At 42.4% G+C, this 13453-nt stretch overlaps 1 protein-coding gene across 1 annotated transcript in view; it reads right to left on the bottom strand.

Moving 5' to 3' along the window:
- Nucleotides 1–13453, bottom strand: part of ROR1 (receptor tyrosine kinase like orphan receptor 1) — a 400073-nt gene that overhangs the window by 36531 nt on the left and 350089 nt on the right. Inside the window, exons 5-6 of the mRNA XM_055307141.1 lie at nucleotides 2362–2489; nucleotides 191–508 (exon numbers count right to left, since the gene is read on the bottom strand). Coding sequence (XP_055163116.1) covers nucleotides 191–508; nucleotides 2362–2489 — 446 coding nt within the window. The remainder of the gene's footprint in view (nucleotides 1–190; nucleotides 509–2361; nucleotides 2490–13453) is intronic.

Here is a 13453-nt window from a genome sequence, read left to right as displayed (position 1 = left end):
TGAAGCTTCTTGAAGACAGTGACATTAGATAATCCACCACTGCTTGCTAAGCCCACACACAGTCTTTAGCCCACTGGAAGGTAATCTGCCTACCAGTAAGAATCATTACTACAGATCGAGGTCCAGTTTGCACTGTGCCATGGGGCTGCTGGCCTCCAGACAGCACAGAAAGTCAGGAGTTACCACCTACTTTTATTTATAGGATCTGCCATGGGAATTCCAATCCGGATGCAGTTTGCAGCTTCGGGGCTCTCGGGCTGGGGGAGATCTTCACAGTTTGGCAGTTTCAGCCTCATCAGGATCATGGGATTCGATCTGGCAAAAATGTACTCCGTTTGACACAGGACGTTTTCCAGGATTTCACATTCATCGCGACATAAGTCCCGGGGCTTTGGGATGGATGAGGTTTCATCGCAGTAGGGGAAGGCATAGTGGCACAGGGAAGGAATGGCAAACTGAGAGCACTTGTCAGATAAGTGGCTGGAGGTGCCGATCATGGTGAAGGCAGCTGGAAAACAAACACAGTTATTAGCTCCCAGGGGCCAGGGTTTATCTCCTTCGGTTATCTAGTCAACAGGTATCAGATATAAACACACACGAGAAGGAATCCGCTGTACTCAACCAGACAAGGCCAAGAAGAGATTTGGTTCAGATGTCCCAGCGGCTTTACTTTCACTGGCTTGAAAAAAATCATTTTGACTACAAAGTTAAAAAAACAGGATTAAGTTACATATGTCCCGTTTCCCAATAAAAAAAGAATTAATTAGGTTAAAGCGCAATATATTTTTCATTTTTACTACAAAGCAACAGAACTTTGTTTTTCATCCGGTACTTTTTATTAGTTTTATGAAGCTTCTAAAACATTTGACAGCTGCAGGGCTGAACCTGTTGTCTGTGGTGGCAGAGCCTGATCACAGGATTTAGTTCTGTGTCTTGCCTCTGAGGTAGATGACTGGGAAACTTGTTTAATTTCTTTGTGCCTTCGATACTTCCTATTGCATCTTCTGAAAATGAGGCAATTCTCTTGGAAGTTCTTAAAAAGCACAACTCCGTTGTTCCGTGTGTGTGTGTGTGTGTGTGTGTGTGTTAGTGGTCACTTAGCCTAACTTCTTAATGAGTACGTGTACAAAAAGAGTATACCTGCCTCCCTTTGCATTGACGAGGAGCTTGTACCTCACAAGACAGTCTAGGGGTGGTTGGTACACTGTTTCCCAATGCATCTTCCTCCCAACATTCATTCTGTAGAACATTCATAGTGTTTGAGAAACTAGGGTTCCAGGGCTGAACAGGTTTGGGAAATGTCGAGTTGAACAAAAATAAATGGCTTTTTTTTAAAACTATATATTTTCCAGTAAGCAGAGATCCATCAAAAATGTCTAAGAGAGCATTATTATAAATGGGTGATGAAATATTTACACTGGAACTCCCACTTATTTTTGCAAATACTTAGTAAAAAGTACATTAAAATGTCCTTATATTAGGATGAAATGTGTCTTCAAAAGCCCCTCCCCAACAGTCCTTTTTCTGTCCTCTGGCCTTTCAGAATCCTTCCTCCTCAAAGTTCTCTAGCTTGTGGCAACCACAGCTTTTCATAGTTGCTTCTCCAGGTTAAATAGCTCCCCTGGCCTCCCATTAGTTCCTTCGTATTCCTCATGGGACATAATTTCTAGACTCTTTGCTGTTCTGTGTGCCTGTCTCAAGTTTGTTCTTGCCTCATAAACCCGAAGGTCACCAGAAACTACAAGGTACTTCATTACATGTGAATTTCAGGTAAACATTTGGAGCATACTTACACTAAGAAGTTCTCCATTGTTTATCTGGAATTCGAATGTAACTGGGTGTCCTGTATTTTTATTTGCTAAAGCTGGCAACCTTATTAGAATCCTATAAAGGCAATTTTTTTTTTTTACTTTTAAAGATTTTATTTATTTATTCATGAGATACACAGAGAGAGAGAGAGAGGCAGAGACACAGGCAGAGGGAGAAGCAGGCTCCACGCAGGGAGCATAAAGGCAATTTTAATGGCTTGCAAGGCTTCATGGCACCCAGGCATAACTACACACTAACCAGCAGAACCAGGTGTGCAAAATCATACAGGGTGGCCTACACTACTTCACTCCTGTGTGCTAGAAAGCGCCTCACTGTGAGATTTCCATTGAAAAGATACTTCCGTTTCAGACAAATGAAGAAAGCAGTCTAACGTACATTCCAGAACACAGAGATCCTCTCTTCGGCTGCTTTGTGGTTCTGCTCCTAACCCCTCTGCCTAGCCTGATCCTCTGGCAAGAGAGGAGCTCAAGAAAGCGTTTGGTGAGGAAGAGTTACACAAGGTATCCATACAATTTCGTTGGTGTTACCTACCTGTGATCTGATTTTCTATTTCCCCTTGCATGTGCAAGGACTCCATATAAACGGTGCGGTTGCCAATAAATCTTGCACATGCAATTCCTCTGTATGGCTGACAGAACCCATCTTCTTCATACTCATCTCTAAAAACAGAGCACAGATATTAATGAGCTGGTGCAGCGCATTCACACCCAGTTGGCTCTGACTGTGTGATGCCCGAAACGGTCGCTAGAGGGAGAAGCTGAGCACAGTATCCCAAAGGCTGCATTAAGGAGTCCCAGTTCCATCCATCACTTAAAACATCTGCCGGTCACGTTGGTCAAGCTTCCTTCACCCCCCGAAAATCATTCTGAAGCGCAAAATCATCCTTAAATATGGGAGAAAGCACTTTTATTGTCGCAGCTGGTGGTGGGCTGGAAGATGATGTAGTTATAAAAGTAAAGAGGAAATGAGTTGGGAATCTGGGCACATGTTCTACAGTATTTTTTTTTTTAAGCACAGATTATTTCTGCTTCATTTGCTACAAAGGCGTGGGCACATTATCCACAAGATCCACTCCAACTGATGTGTCAATTAGGAGGCTCCATGGGGTGAGAAGCTTGGTGCAGCTGGAAAGAAACCAGAGGGCAGTGCAGTTATGTGGCTCCACACTGCTGAAGATCCATTATCTCTACAGTGCACAGAGAGGTCCAGGCAACCCAGGGACTGCACAATTTCAAATGAGTCACTAAGTTACAGGAACTCTAGAAAACATATCAATGAAAATCTTGCTTTCGTGATCCCCGAAAACTTTAAAAATAATCTTAAAAATTTTTTGTTGCCTTGAAATTATGATAATAAAAAAGGAGGGGAAGTAGATTTCATTCTGAAGACAAGGGGATGCCAGATAGTGTGGTTAAGTGACAGTGTGGCAAATGGCTGGAGATCTAAGGCTGGAGATAGGACCCAAGGTGGCAGATTCAGCTTGAAAGGACAGAGGCTGTAACATCCCACAAGGCCTATGATAAGCACAAGACACCAGAGCATAGAATATCCAGCTGGTTCTCAAAAGCAGACCACAGCCGAACAAAAGGCCACCTGCCATACTTTTAGGCTGACTTCACCCTGAATGCTCCTCCTCTGTTAATCTGGCTGGAATCAATACCTTGTCTGAATAAAAAATATCACTTCTCCAGGGCACCTGGGGTAGCTCAGTCGGTTGAGTGTCTGCCTCTGGTTCGGGTCATGATCCCAGGGTCCTGGGATGGAGCCCTGCATAAGGCTCACCCTGGAGCCTGCTTCTCCTCCCTTTGCCAATCCCCACCACTCAAGCTTTCTCTCTTTCTATGCTCTCTCTCTCTCAAATACATAAATAAAATCTTTGGAAAGAATTATCACTTTTCCTCTTTGGCGCATAAGTGAGGAGAAGGAAATTGTCTTCCTGGGTTTAACATTTGCATGTCCTTAGGCAATCTCTCTGAGTCCTCTGAGCTATGGCTTACTTATCTATAAGATGAAGATAATCATTGGCCTTTCTATCCTATAAGTGAAAGTCATGAGAAGCCTATGAAATAATGTAAACGCTTTTTAAAAAGTGCTACACATGCAGGAGTCACATGTGCTTACTATTGAAGTATTTACGATTACCAAAGAAGACACTTATTTAAAGGACAATTATTTACTAAGCTCCTACTCTGTGAAATGGACTGTAGTCAGTCTAGGGCCACAAATGTGGGAGTCTAGAGAGTCCAACTATCACAGGAGACCAAGTGAAAGAAATCTGATAAAGCTAATTATTAAAAGACCAGATTCTAGAGTCTCTCTACTCCCCATTCACGGTAACAGTCATTTTGAAGGTGGACATGGGGGGAAGTATCTTCACGTTAGTTCCCCAAAACAGTGTGTATTGCAAAGCTCTTATAAACATAACCTTTAAATACACATACAAATGAATATATCATATACCTGACATGAAGACATTGAAATTTTAATGTCGTAAAATCCTGCAAGCACTTCACATGTTTACTTTCATAAATCCTAGAGTAATGTTGAAGCCTTTTTGGCTTAAATTTTACTTGGGTTGTAAAATTAACCCCACTTTTATTGGGTAACTAATACCATAAACCTATGGGGAGAAAGAAGTTTCTCGATGACCTAGCCTTGGGTCTTGGAAACCAAAGTACTGAGACCAGAAAGTACTTCCACACCACCCCCTGCTATTACAGATGATGCTTTTCTATCCCTAGGCATTAGCAGAGCCCTGGACTTTTAAGGTGTCATTATGAGAACACTTCTTCCTCCCCCATATTAAACTCTCAAGGCCTCAATTTATATCTCTTGGGAGGACAAAACTCTGGAATTACCCCCAGATATAAATCCCTAACCTACTGGGAGTTCCCATATTTTATGTGTGAGGCTTAGGCTAAACTTCTTACCACCTTTCCAGTTCAAGACTCTAAAAAGACTCTTTGAATCCTTTTTTTTTTTCATAATGAAAAGGAATGCAGTTCCTTGGCTGCATATTTCTTATCAAGGGCTTAGCACTGCAGGTGTATTGAATTTTTGACTGTGCCCAGAATTCCTGATATTTTGACCAGTCTTTTGGGGACAGATATAAAAAGCAAAACAAAACAAAACAAAACAACAGTGTGTAATGTCATCTGCTAGGGAATAGTTCCCGGCTGCTCTGAAGAATCTCCTCAGAAAGCTTTTGAAAAATACCAACGCCTAAGCCCCACCTCAGACCCATTAAATCATACTCTCTGGGGATGCAGCATAGGCATGCATGCTTTTTGAAAAACTCTCGGGTGATTTGCATGTGGTCAAGAACCACAGCACTAGAAAAATAAACCTCTATTAAGTGTCTGACACTCTCCGTGCTGGGTACTATGCTAAGTGCTTTCTTCCAAGTAGCCCCTTATGTGGTATTATAATCCTTATTTTACAGAGGGAGAGATTCAGGTTCAGAGAAATAATTGGGTCAAATGCACAAAGCCAATTATAGGTGGAGCTAGGATTTGAGCTTAACATATAAGCTTAAGTCATTACATCACGTTGTTGGATCTATCATGATGTTCTGCTTTTCAGTATTACTTTTAATTAGATCAGCCTAATCATAAATAAGAGGCTTTAAAATGAGCCTTTTTTCTGTACCAGGAACTGTTAAGTTCTGTGTACATATACAATTGATATTAAATCATTGAATCCTGACAACCATCTTATAAAAAAGGTGAAGGTGTATTCATTCCCATTTTACAGATGAGAAAGCTGAGAGTCAGAAAGAGCAAAGAACCTGTCTAAATATACATAGCAAGTAGAAGAGCTAGATTTGTCTAAAACTAGTGCTTGCAACCATGCTATACAGCTTCCCTCCAAATGGTTTATGAAAGTGTTTGCACTGCTTAGAGGGGCTTTCTGCTGTGAAGATGCTTGGGTGTTTGCTGGGTGGTGACAAGGTTTTCTCTTGAACATAGAGTCACAGTCATGTTTCATGCATCCCATTTTTCCTGCTGGCTTTGGCTGGAGGGGAACCAGTGCTCCTCCAACATTCATCAGCTCTATGCTTTTCTCCAGCTCATACTTCTTTCATCATTAATTTTGTGGAGCAAAATTAAAATAATGGAGCACATGGCAGCTAAACAGCAAGGGCACTTGCAGTGAGTATGCCCAAGGCTGCATTCTTTGTACAGAGAAGCAGGGTGCATAGTGAACAGGCAAATGGAATTTTGCACGTTTATCACAATGGCTGGCACCAACATGTGCCAGCTACCTCAACTTGATGTCAAGAAGCAGGGGTGCTTTGTGATGGGGACTCATGTTTTTCACAAAAGTAATTTAGGTACCATGTTGCCAATCCCTATCACCTTCTCCACGGGAGACCATGGAGGTGGAAGGATCTTATGAGAGATAGTCATACAGGGCTAAGGGTCACCATAACCAACATGGCAGCAGTAGGGGTGTCCCATCCAGGGCCCTCTGGAGACCAGTGAAAGGAAATGCGGCCACCGCAAGTCACAACCCAAGGGAGTTTTATAGTGACAATGAAAATCAAAAGCCACAAGTTCCTGGCCCAATTTCTCAGGTCAGTGACTAAAGCAGAGAATTATGATGATGGAAAAAGTGCATTGCATGGTATGGGGCATGTGGAGACTATCTGTAGTTTTGGGAGCAGAGAGAAAGGAGGAGAAAGGATGAGTGGGTGCATGGGATTGGGAAAGTGAAAAGATGTAGAACACCCTAAGGAATGCCCAAAGAGTTGTGCCAATTTTGGACCATGAGAGGCCCATGACTGCTCTTTTCAGCTTCCAGGAAGGGCAGGCTTTCCGAAGGCTGCCTCAATTTAAGGGACACAAGAGAACAAACTCAATGATTGTCTTAGATATATGATTTCAAAGGAAACCCTGAAATATGACTGGGAAAACTGGCATAATTCAAATAAGGTCTATAGAGTAGTTTGTATTGTACCAATGATAATTTCTTCCCTTTTTTTTTTTTTTTAAATGTAGGCTCTGCACCCAGTGTGGAGTCCAGAGTGGGGCTTAAACTCACAACCCTGAGATCGAGACCTGAGCTGAGATCAAGAGTCAGGTGCTGGGCAGCCCCTGTGGCACAGCGGTTTAGCGCTGCCTGCAGCCTGGGGTGTGATCCTGGAGACCCGGGATCGAGTCCCACGTGTGGCTCACTGCATGGAGCCTGCTTCTCCCTCTGCCTGTGTCTCTGCCTCTCTCTGTCTCTATGAATAAATAAAATCTTAAAAAAAAAAAAAAGTCAGATGCTTAATCTACTGAGCCACCCAAGCACCCCAATAACTTCTTACTTTTGATCATCGCACTATGTTTATGCAAGACATTAACATTAGGAGGAATGGGGAGAAGGACATATGGAAACTCTCTGTACTATTTTTGCAACTTTTCTTAAGTATAAAAATATTTCAAAATAAAAATCTTACAGGGGGAGAGGTGGAAACCTTACTGTGCGCAGAAAGACCTGGAGATGCTATGGGGTGAGGGGGTTAGGTAAGCCATCAGATGATCTCCTTTCATCTTTATAACAACCCTAGAACACTCCCTCTGGGTCTCTCCCTGGGTGGCTGAATTGCCTTCACTAACAATTCACTTATTTGTTTGAGGCTTGGCCTACTTCTAAATTCAAACGCTTCCAGGAGAGATGACCTATTTGGTCGGGAAGCCTTCAGCGTAGATTGATTTTTGCTAGCTGCCGCGGGCACTGTCATCTTTATCGAAAACCATATAGGAAGGCAGACTGGGGCAGCGGATGGGAGGTCTGTGTTGGAAGTAGGCAGGTCTGGGCCCAGCTTCAAGCCAGGATGACCCAGAAGGTGGGCTGAGGATGGAAGGTATGAGGCTCACCAATAGAGGGCACCTCTGTCATCTGGTTCATTATTCTCCTCTTCACAAAGTGATCTTTTCAAACACAGACCTGATCACCTCATTTCCTGCCTAAAATGATAGTTTCCTACTCATTTCAGGTTCCTGCCTACAGCCTACGAGGCCTTTCATAATCTAGGCCCTCCCATTTTTCCTACCTTGCTCCTGCCAGTCAAGCCTATGAACTTGATCATACTGGCTACATGAATGACTCTGCTAGTCTCGAAACAGGGAAGGCAAGTTTGCTGTTCCTCTGACTTGGCTTACACTCTTCCTGAGGCCTAGAATGCCTTCCACCCTTGTTCTCACTCTGTGAATGTCTTCTTGTCTTCAAGATGCAAATGCTAAGCTCCCCCCAAGAGTTAGTCACTGACCTCCACCCAGGCCGGCTTCTTTATCACACATCATACCTCTGACTCCGTATTAGGTTTGTATGGTTACTGTCCACCTTGCGACCACTTTAAGGCAAGGACCATGTCTGATTCCGCTCCCACCCAGCACAGTGCACAACTCAGGAAACCTGCTGAATGAGGGAAAGGATGCTGCCAAGAACCATCTCCCTCCAGACCTTCAGAAGTGGAAACGGAGACCCGCTGCCTGACTGATCAACAACGGAACCAGACGTAATAGATGTGCGGCTGTCCCAGGCTAGCCCGTGGACATGCCAGAAGCACCCTCCAAACTGGAAGCCACTTTCTTCCTCTTTAGATTTTACACTGGAGCATGGGTAGGCCTAACAGACTTATTGATGAGTTAGGCCCTTAAAAATTTCCCCTTTGGGGGAATAAGACCAGTTAAAATGCATGCCTCTCCTTAGTGGGAAGAGAATGAGTGTAAAGGTATTTTACAAACTATAAAATCTTACTCAACCCAGAAAATAGTAAACAGGTATTCAAATACTTGAATACAGATATTCATAGCAGCACTAGCCAAAAAGCGGTAGATACACATGATAGACTACTATTCAGCTATAAAAAGAGGAATGAAGTACTGAAACATGCTATAACATGGAAGCAGCTTTTGTTTTTTTAAAGATTTTATTTATTTATTTGTGAGAGACACACAGAGGGAGGCAGAGACACAGGCAGAGGGAGAAGCAAGCTCCCTGTGGGGAGCCTGATGCAGGACTCCATCCCAGGACCCCAGGATTGCAACTTGACATGGATGAATCTTGAAATGAGATAAACCAGACATGAAAGGTCACATATTTTAATGATCCCATTTACATAAAATATACAGAATAGGTAAATTTATAGAGATGGAAAGCAGATTGGTAGTTACCAAGGCCCCAGGGAGGGAGAAATAGGGAGTAACAACTCAATGGGTATAAAGCTTTATTTTGCTATGAGGAAAATATTTTGACACTGGATATGAGGTAGTAGTTACACAACATTGTGAATGTGTTAACTGCTATCCAATGGCTCACTTTAAAATGGTTAATTTTTAATGCTATGCGAATTTCACCTCAGTTAAAAATATTTATTTATATATACCCAAGGGACAAGGTTGAGGGACCTTGGGAGAGTGCCAATGGTTGGAATTTCAAGCTTCAGATCCAGGGAGAAGTTTTGGGGATGGCTTTATGGATTGCTTCCAAGCAGACTAAACTGCTGCAAGCATTGCCAATTTACGCAGTATCAGCAGGTTTCTTTGTTCTGATTCTTGTGGCTCTCCAACCAGAATGCCAGAGAGAGTGGCCTGCAAGCCCACAGCATGGCAACCTCCTGTATGCAGATCACAGTGAAGGAAATAATCCAACACTTTTGAATTTACCGCACTCTATGCCCATTAAGAGCTCCATTTTGAGCCATGAAGATGAAATCACATCAAATTGCCTGCCCTTAAAGCTCTGAATCTTGGTCTGAAGGAAAGCAAAGTATTTCTAGATGTGTAGAGTATCCCTAGGGGTGCTCCAGAGAGCAATTTAGCAACTGTGAGTTATCTTCTCTCATTTGGGAAGTAATTTCTTCCCTTTTTTTCTCTATTTAGTATCAAAATATTGTCATCATAGCAAAATAAAACTCCATACTCATTGAGTAGTTATTTCTTATTTCTCCCACTCCCCAGCTCCTGGTAAGCACCAATCTGCTTCCTGTCTCTATGAAATTATCTATTCTGGAGAAGCAATAATAACTTACCAGTGCCTGCCCAAGAGACCATCATGGCAACAGGAAGATGGAAAGTATACCTTACAAAATTTGTAAATCAGGCCACTAATATTAGCTGCTCAGTTAAAAGCAGAGCCATGGCAAACCCACACACACGTGCTCTCCAGGGCCAGCTCTTAGGTCTGGGTGCAAAACTTTCCATCTCAGAAATAGGGTTCTCCCTTGACAGGTACAGTCACATCTCTCTCACTCTCTCTCTTAAATATTTTATTCATTTATTTATTTGAGAGAGAGAGAGAGAGAGAGACTGAGCAAGGGGGGCAGTAGAGGGAGAGGGACAAGCAGACTCCATGCTAAGCATGGAGCCTGATACCATGACCCCAAAACCACAACCTGAGTCGAAACAAAGAGGAGGCTGCCCAACCAAATGAGCCACCCGGGCATCCCAGTCATATCTCTTGAAGGTGAAAATTGGCTGTTTTTAATTTAAAAGGGGGGATACATGATAAAACTAAGAATCCAAGTAAAGAATGAAAAATTATTCCAATATGGATAAATGATCAGAGACATGGAAACTTTAAGAACAAATTAGAATCTGATGTGGTCTAAAAAGCTATTCCCTATCTAAAAATACCCTTCTTTTTCCTGAGAAGACTCTGGGCCATGAAGTATCTTTGGTTAACTGTGAACCAGAAGGACAGAAAATAATTTAATTCTCTTCGGCTGTAAGTATACACCCTCAGAGAAGGGGCATCAGGACAAATACAGATGGAGATACGGAAAGAGCTGGTCAGAATGAAGGAGGGAAGGTGAGAGTCCTGGAAAGGGAGGTGTCTGGAGCGCCAAGAGTAGACTTTGCCTGAGGCTGGCTGTGACCAAGAGATTACAGGTTAAATATGTGATCCCAAACTTATCTCACAAACTGTGTTCTCTAAAGACCAGTCTACACTTCGGCATCAAAGAGGATAACGCGTTAACACACCTGACCTTAAGGGTCAGTTTTCAAAGTAAGCCAATCCAGGCCCATCAACCCAGAGGGGCAATGACTCACAGAGAAGATCTCAATCTCTCAGGCTGAGAACTCACCTAACTCCTAACATCTCTTCTCTCACTACAACGCCTCTGTGAGCATGAGAGTCACTCCTGAGGTGACTGTGTCAAGTATCATGTGCTGTTTCCCATACCTGGACACTGACAATTATTAACATTTATTTCCTTAGCAAAAGCGTCCCTTACTCTTTCTCACATCACTTTTTTGCTTTAAAAATTAAGTTATAGGGATCCCTGGTGGCGCAGCAGTTTGGCGCCTGCCTTTGGCCCAGGGCGCGATCCTGGGGACCTGGGATTGAGTCCCACGTCGGGCTCCCGGTGCGTGGAGCCTGCTTCTCCCTCTGCCTGTGTCTCTGCCTCTCTCTCTCTCTCTGTGACTATCATAAATAAATAAAAATTAAAAAAAATATTTAAAAATTAAGTTATAAAGGGCGCCTCAGTGGCTCAGTCAGTTAAGCATACAACTCTTGGTTTCAGCTCGGGTGGTGGTCTCAGGGTCGTGGGATCAAGTCCTGTGTTGGGCTCCTTGCTCAGCGTGGAGACTGCTTGTCCCCCTCTCTGGGCTCCTCCCCCTGCTTGCTCTCTCTTTTTTTTTCTTTCTCTGTCAAATAAGTAAATAAAATCTTTTTTAAAAATTTAAATTTTAAAAGTTTTTTTTCTTTGTCCATGAACCATTAAAACAAACAGATGAATAATGTTCTGTCATAGTTTCCATAGCAGCACATAATAGTTACTTGTATCCAACTTAGAAATGGGAAGGTACTGGCTTTGCTTCATAAAGATGTTTGGAAATACAAGGGTTGCATTTCACTTTGGAAAAGGAGCAGAATTACCCAGGCTTGTATCTCACAAATGCAATTTGAGGGAAAATTATGCATGTAATATATTTTATTATTATTTAAACACACATCTGAAATGATAGGACTGCCCTAGTACCTATTTGCAAGAATATGAAGATCACTAATAAAAGATTGAGTGATTTTTGCCCTCTCCTGTTTGCTGAGGTTTTTGTGGTAGGTTTGCCTTGTACCTTCTAAGAAGTCCTGGGGTGTTTTCACTCTTCCTCCTATGAAGGGCCTACTTTGCCTGTCAACCTTGGGCTGGAGCCGGGAACACTTAGGTGTGACTTGGAGCCCCCAGACTCAGCCCCTGTCCCCACTGCTGACTTCTCATTAGAAACTCTTTGGATATTTTTTGGCAGTTCTCCAAATATCAGGCATTCAAATGACCCCTAAATTCGCCCATTGAGAATAAAAGGAGTTTAGAATAATATGAAATTCACACATACCAATCTGGTCAGATTTTCTACCACAAATGTTACTAGGATTGCTTTGATTTGCTTTTCACTTTCCTTTTATGCCTTTGGCTCTGGGTTGAAAAAAGAAAAGGTCTGTGGAAAGTGGCAAAGGGAATTTAGGGACTTCTTAGGAGGGTTTAATTTCATATTGCTACTCAGAAGTGGGGTGAAACCCAATCCCCAATTCTTGCTTTTCTGTTTCCGCTCAGCTTTGTCTCCCACCCCTTCTGTGGATGGCAATTATGAAAGACTGTCATAAAAAGCAATTATGAAAGACTATCACCATGAAAAACAATGGTGAACTCACTGCTTTCCCAACCCCAATCCAAAATAAGGCAATACAGAGGTGTCCCTGTCAAGTCTAGAATGTTACACATTTTAAAAAATTGTAGTAGAGGCAGAAATTCATGTTAAAATAAGGATGGATTTGTGATGCACCGAATGGGAATATAGTAATTAGACCAGTGATATCTGTTAGACAAGAGGTCTCTGAAAAATAATTGTGAAATCTGGTGGGTTCTTCAAGGAGAAATATGGAATAGGGATGGATTAGTGAGAGGAGGGGGCTCTTAGTTTTGATATTCAGGAGTTAACAATATAATCCCTGTTCACCAGGACTCTACAGTCTAGTAGAAGAGAAATATAAGTGTGATTAATACAGTTACTGTTCCTCTTCCCTCTCTCTCTCTTTCCATTCCTTTTCCTTTTCAACCAACAAGTTTGTGGAACCCTTGAGCTGAGAATAAAAGAAGGGGCATCCAGTTAAGACTGGGAAGGCTTCGGGATCCCTGGGTGGCGCAGCGGTTTGGCGCCTGCCTTTGGCCCAGGGCGCGATCCTGGAGACCCGGGATCGAATCCCGCGTCGGGCTCCCGGTGCATGGAGCCTGCTTCTCCCTCTGCCTGTGTCTCTGCCAATCTCTCTCTCTCTCTCTCTGTGACTATCATAAATAAATAAAAAATTTAAAAAAAAAAAAAAAAAAAAAAAAAAAAGACTGGGAAGGCTTCTGGAGGAGGTAGTTTAAAAGAGGAATAAATCAACAAATCGTGGATAAAATACAGTTGACCCTTGAACAACACAGGGGCTGGGGAGCTGAACCCTGTACAGTTGAAGATCTGTATATAACGTTTGATTCCCAAAAAAACTTAACTACTAATAGCCTACTGTTGACCAGAAGCCTTACTGATAACACAAACAGTTAATTAACACATATTTTATGTTATGGGGATTATATACTATATTCTTATAATAAAGTAAGCTAGAGAAAACATTATTAAGAAAATCATAA

This window comes from Nyctereutes procyonoides, unplaced genomic scaffold (genome assembly GCF_905146905.1).
Source record: "Nyctereutes procyonoides isolate TBG_1078 unplaced genomic scaffold, NYPRO_anot_genome, whole genome shotgun sequence".
Lineage (NCBI taxonomy): Eukaryota > Metazoa > Chordata > Mammalia > Carnivora > Canidae > Nyctereutes > Nyctereutes procyonoides.
The sequence above is the reverse complement of the archived record's forward strand: the minus strand, read 5'-3'. Positions and strand labels throughout refer to the sequence as shown.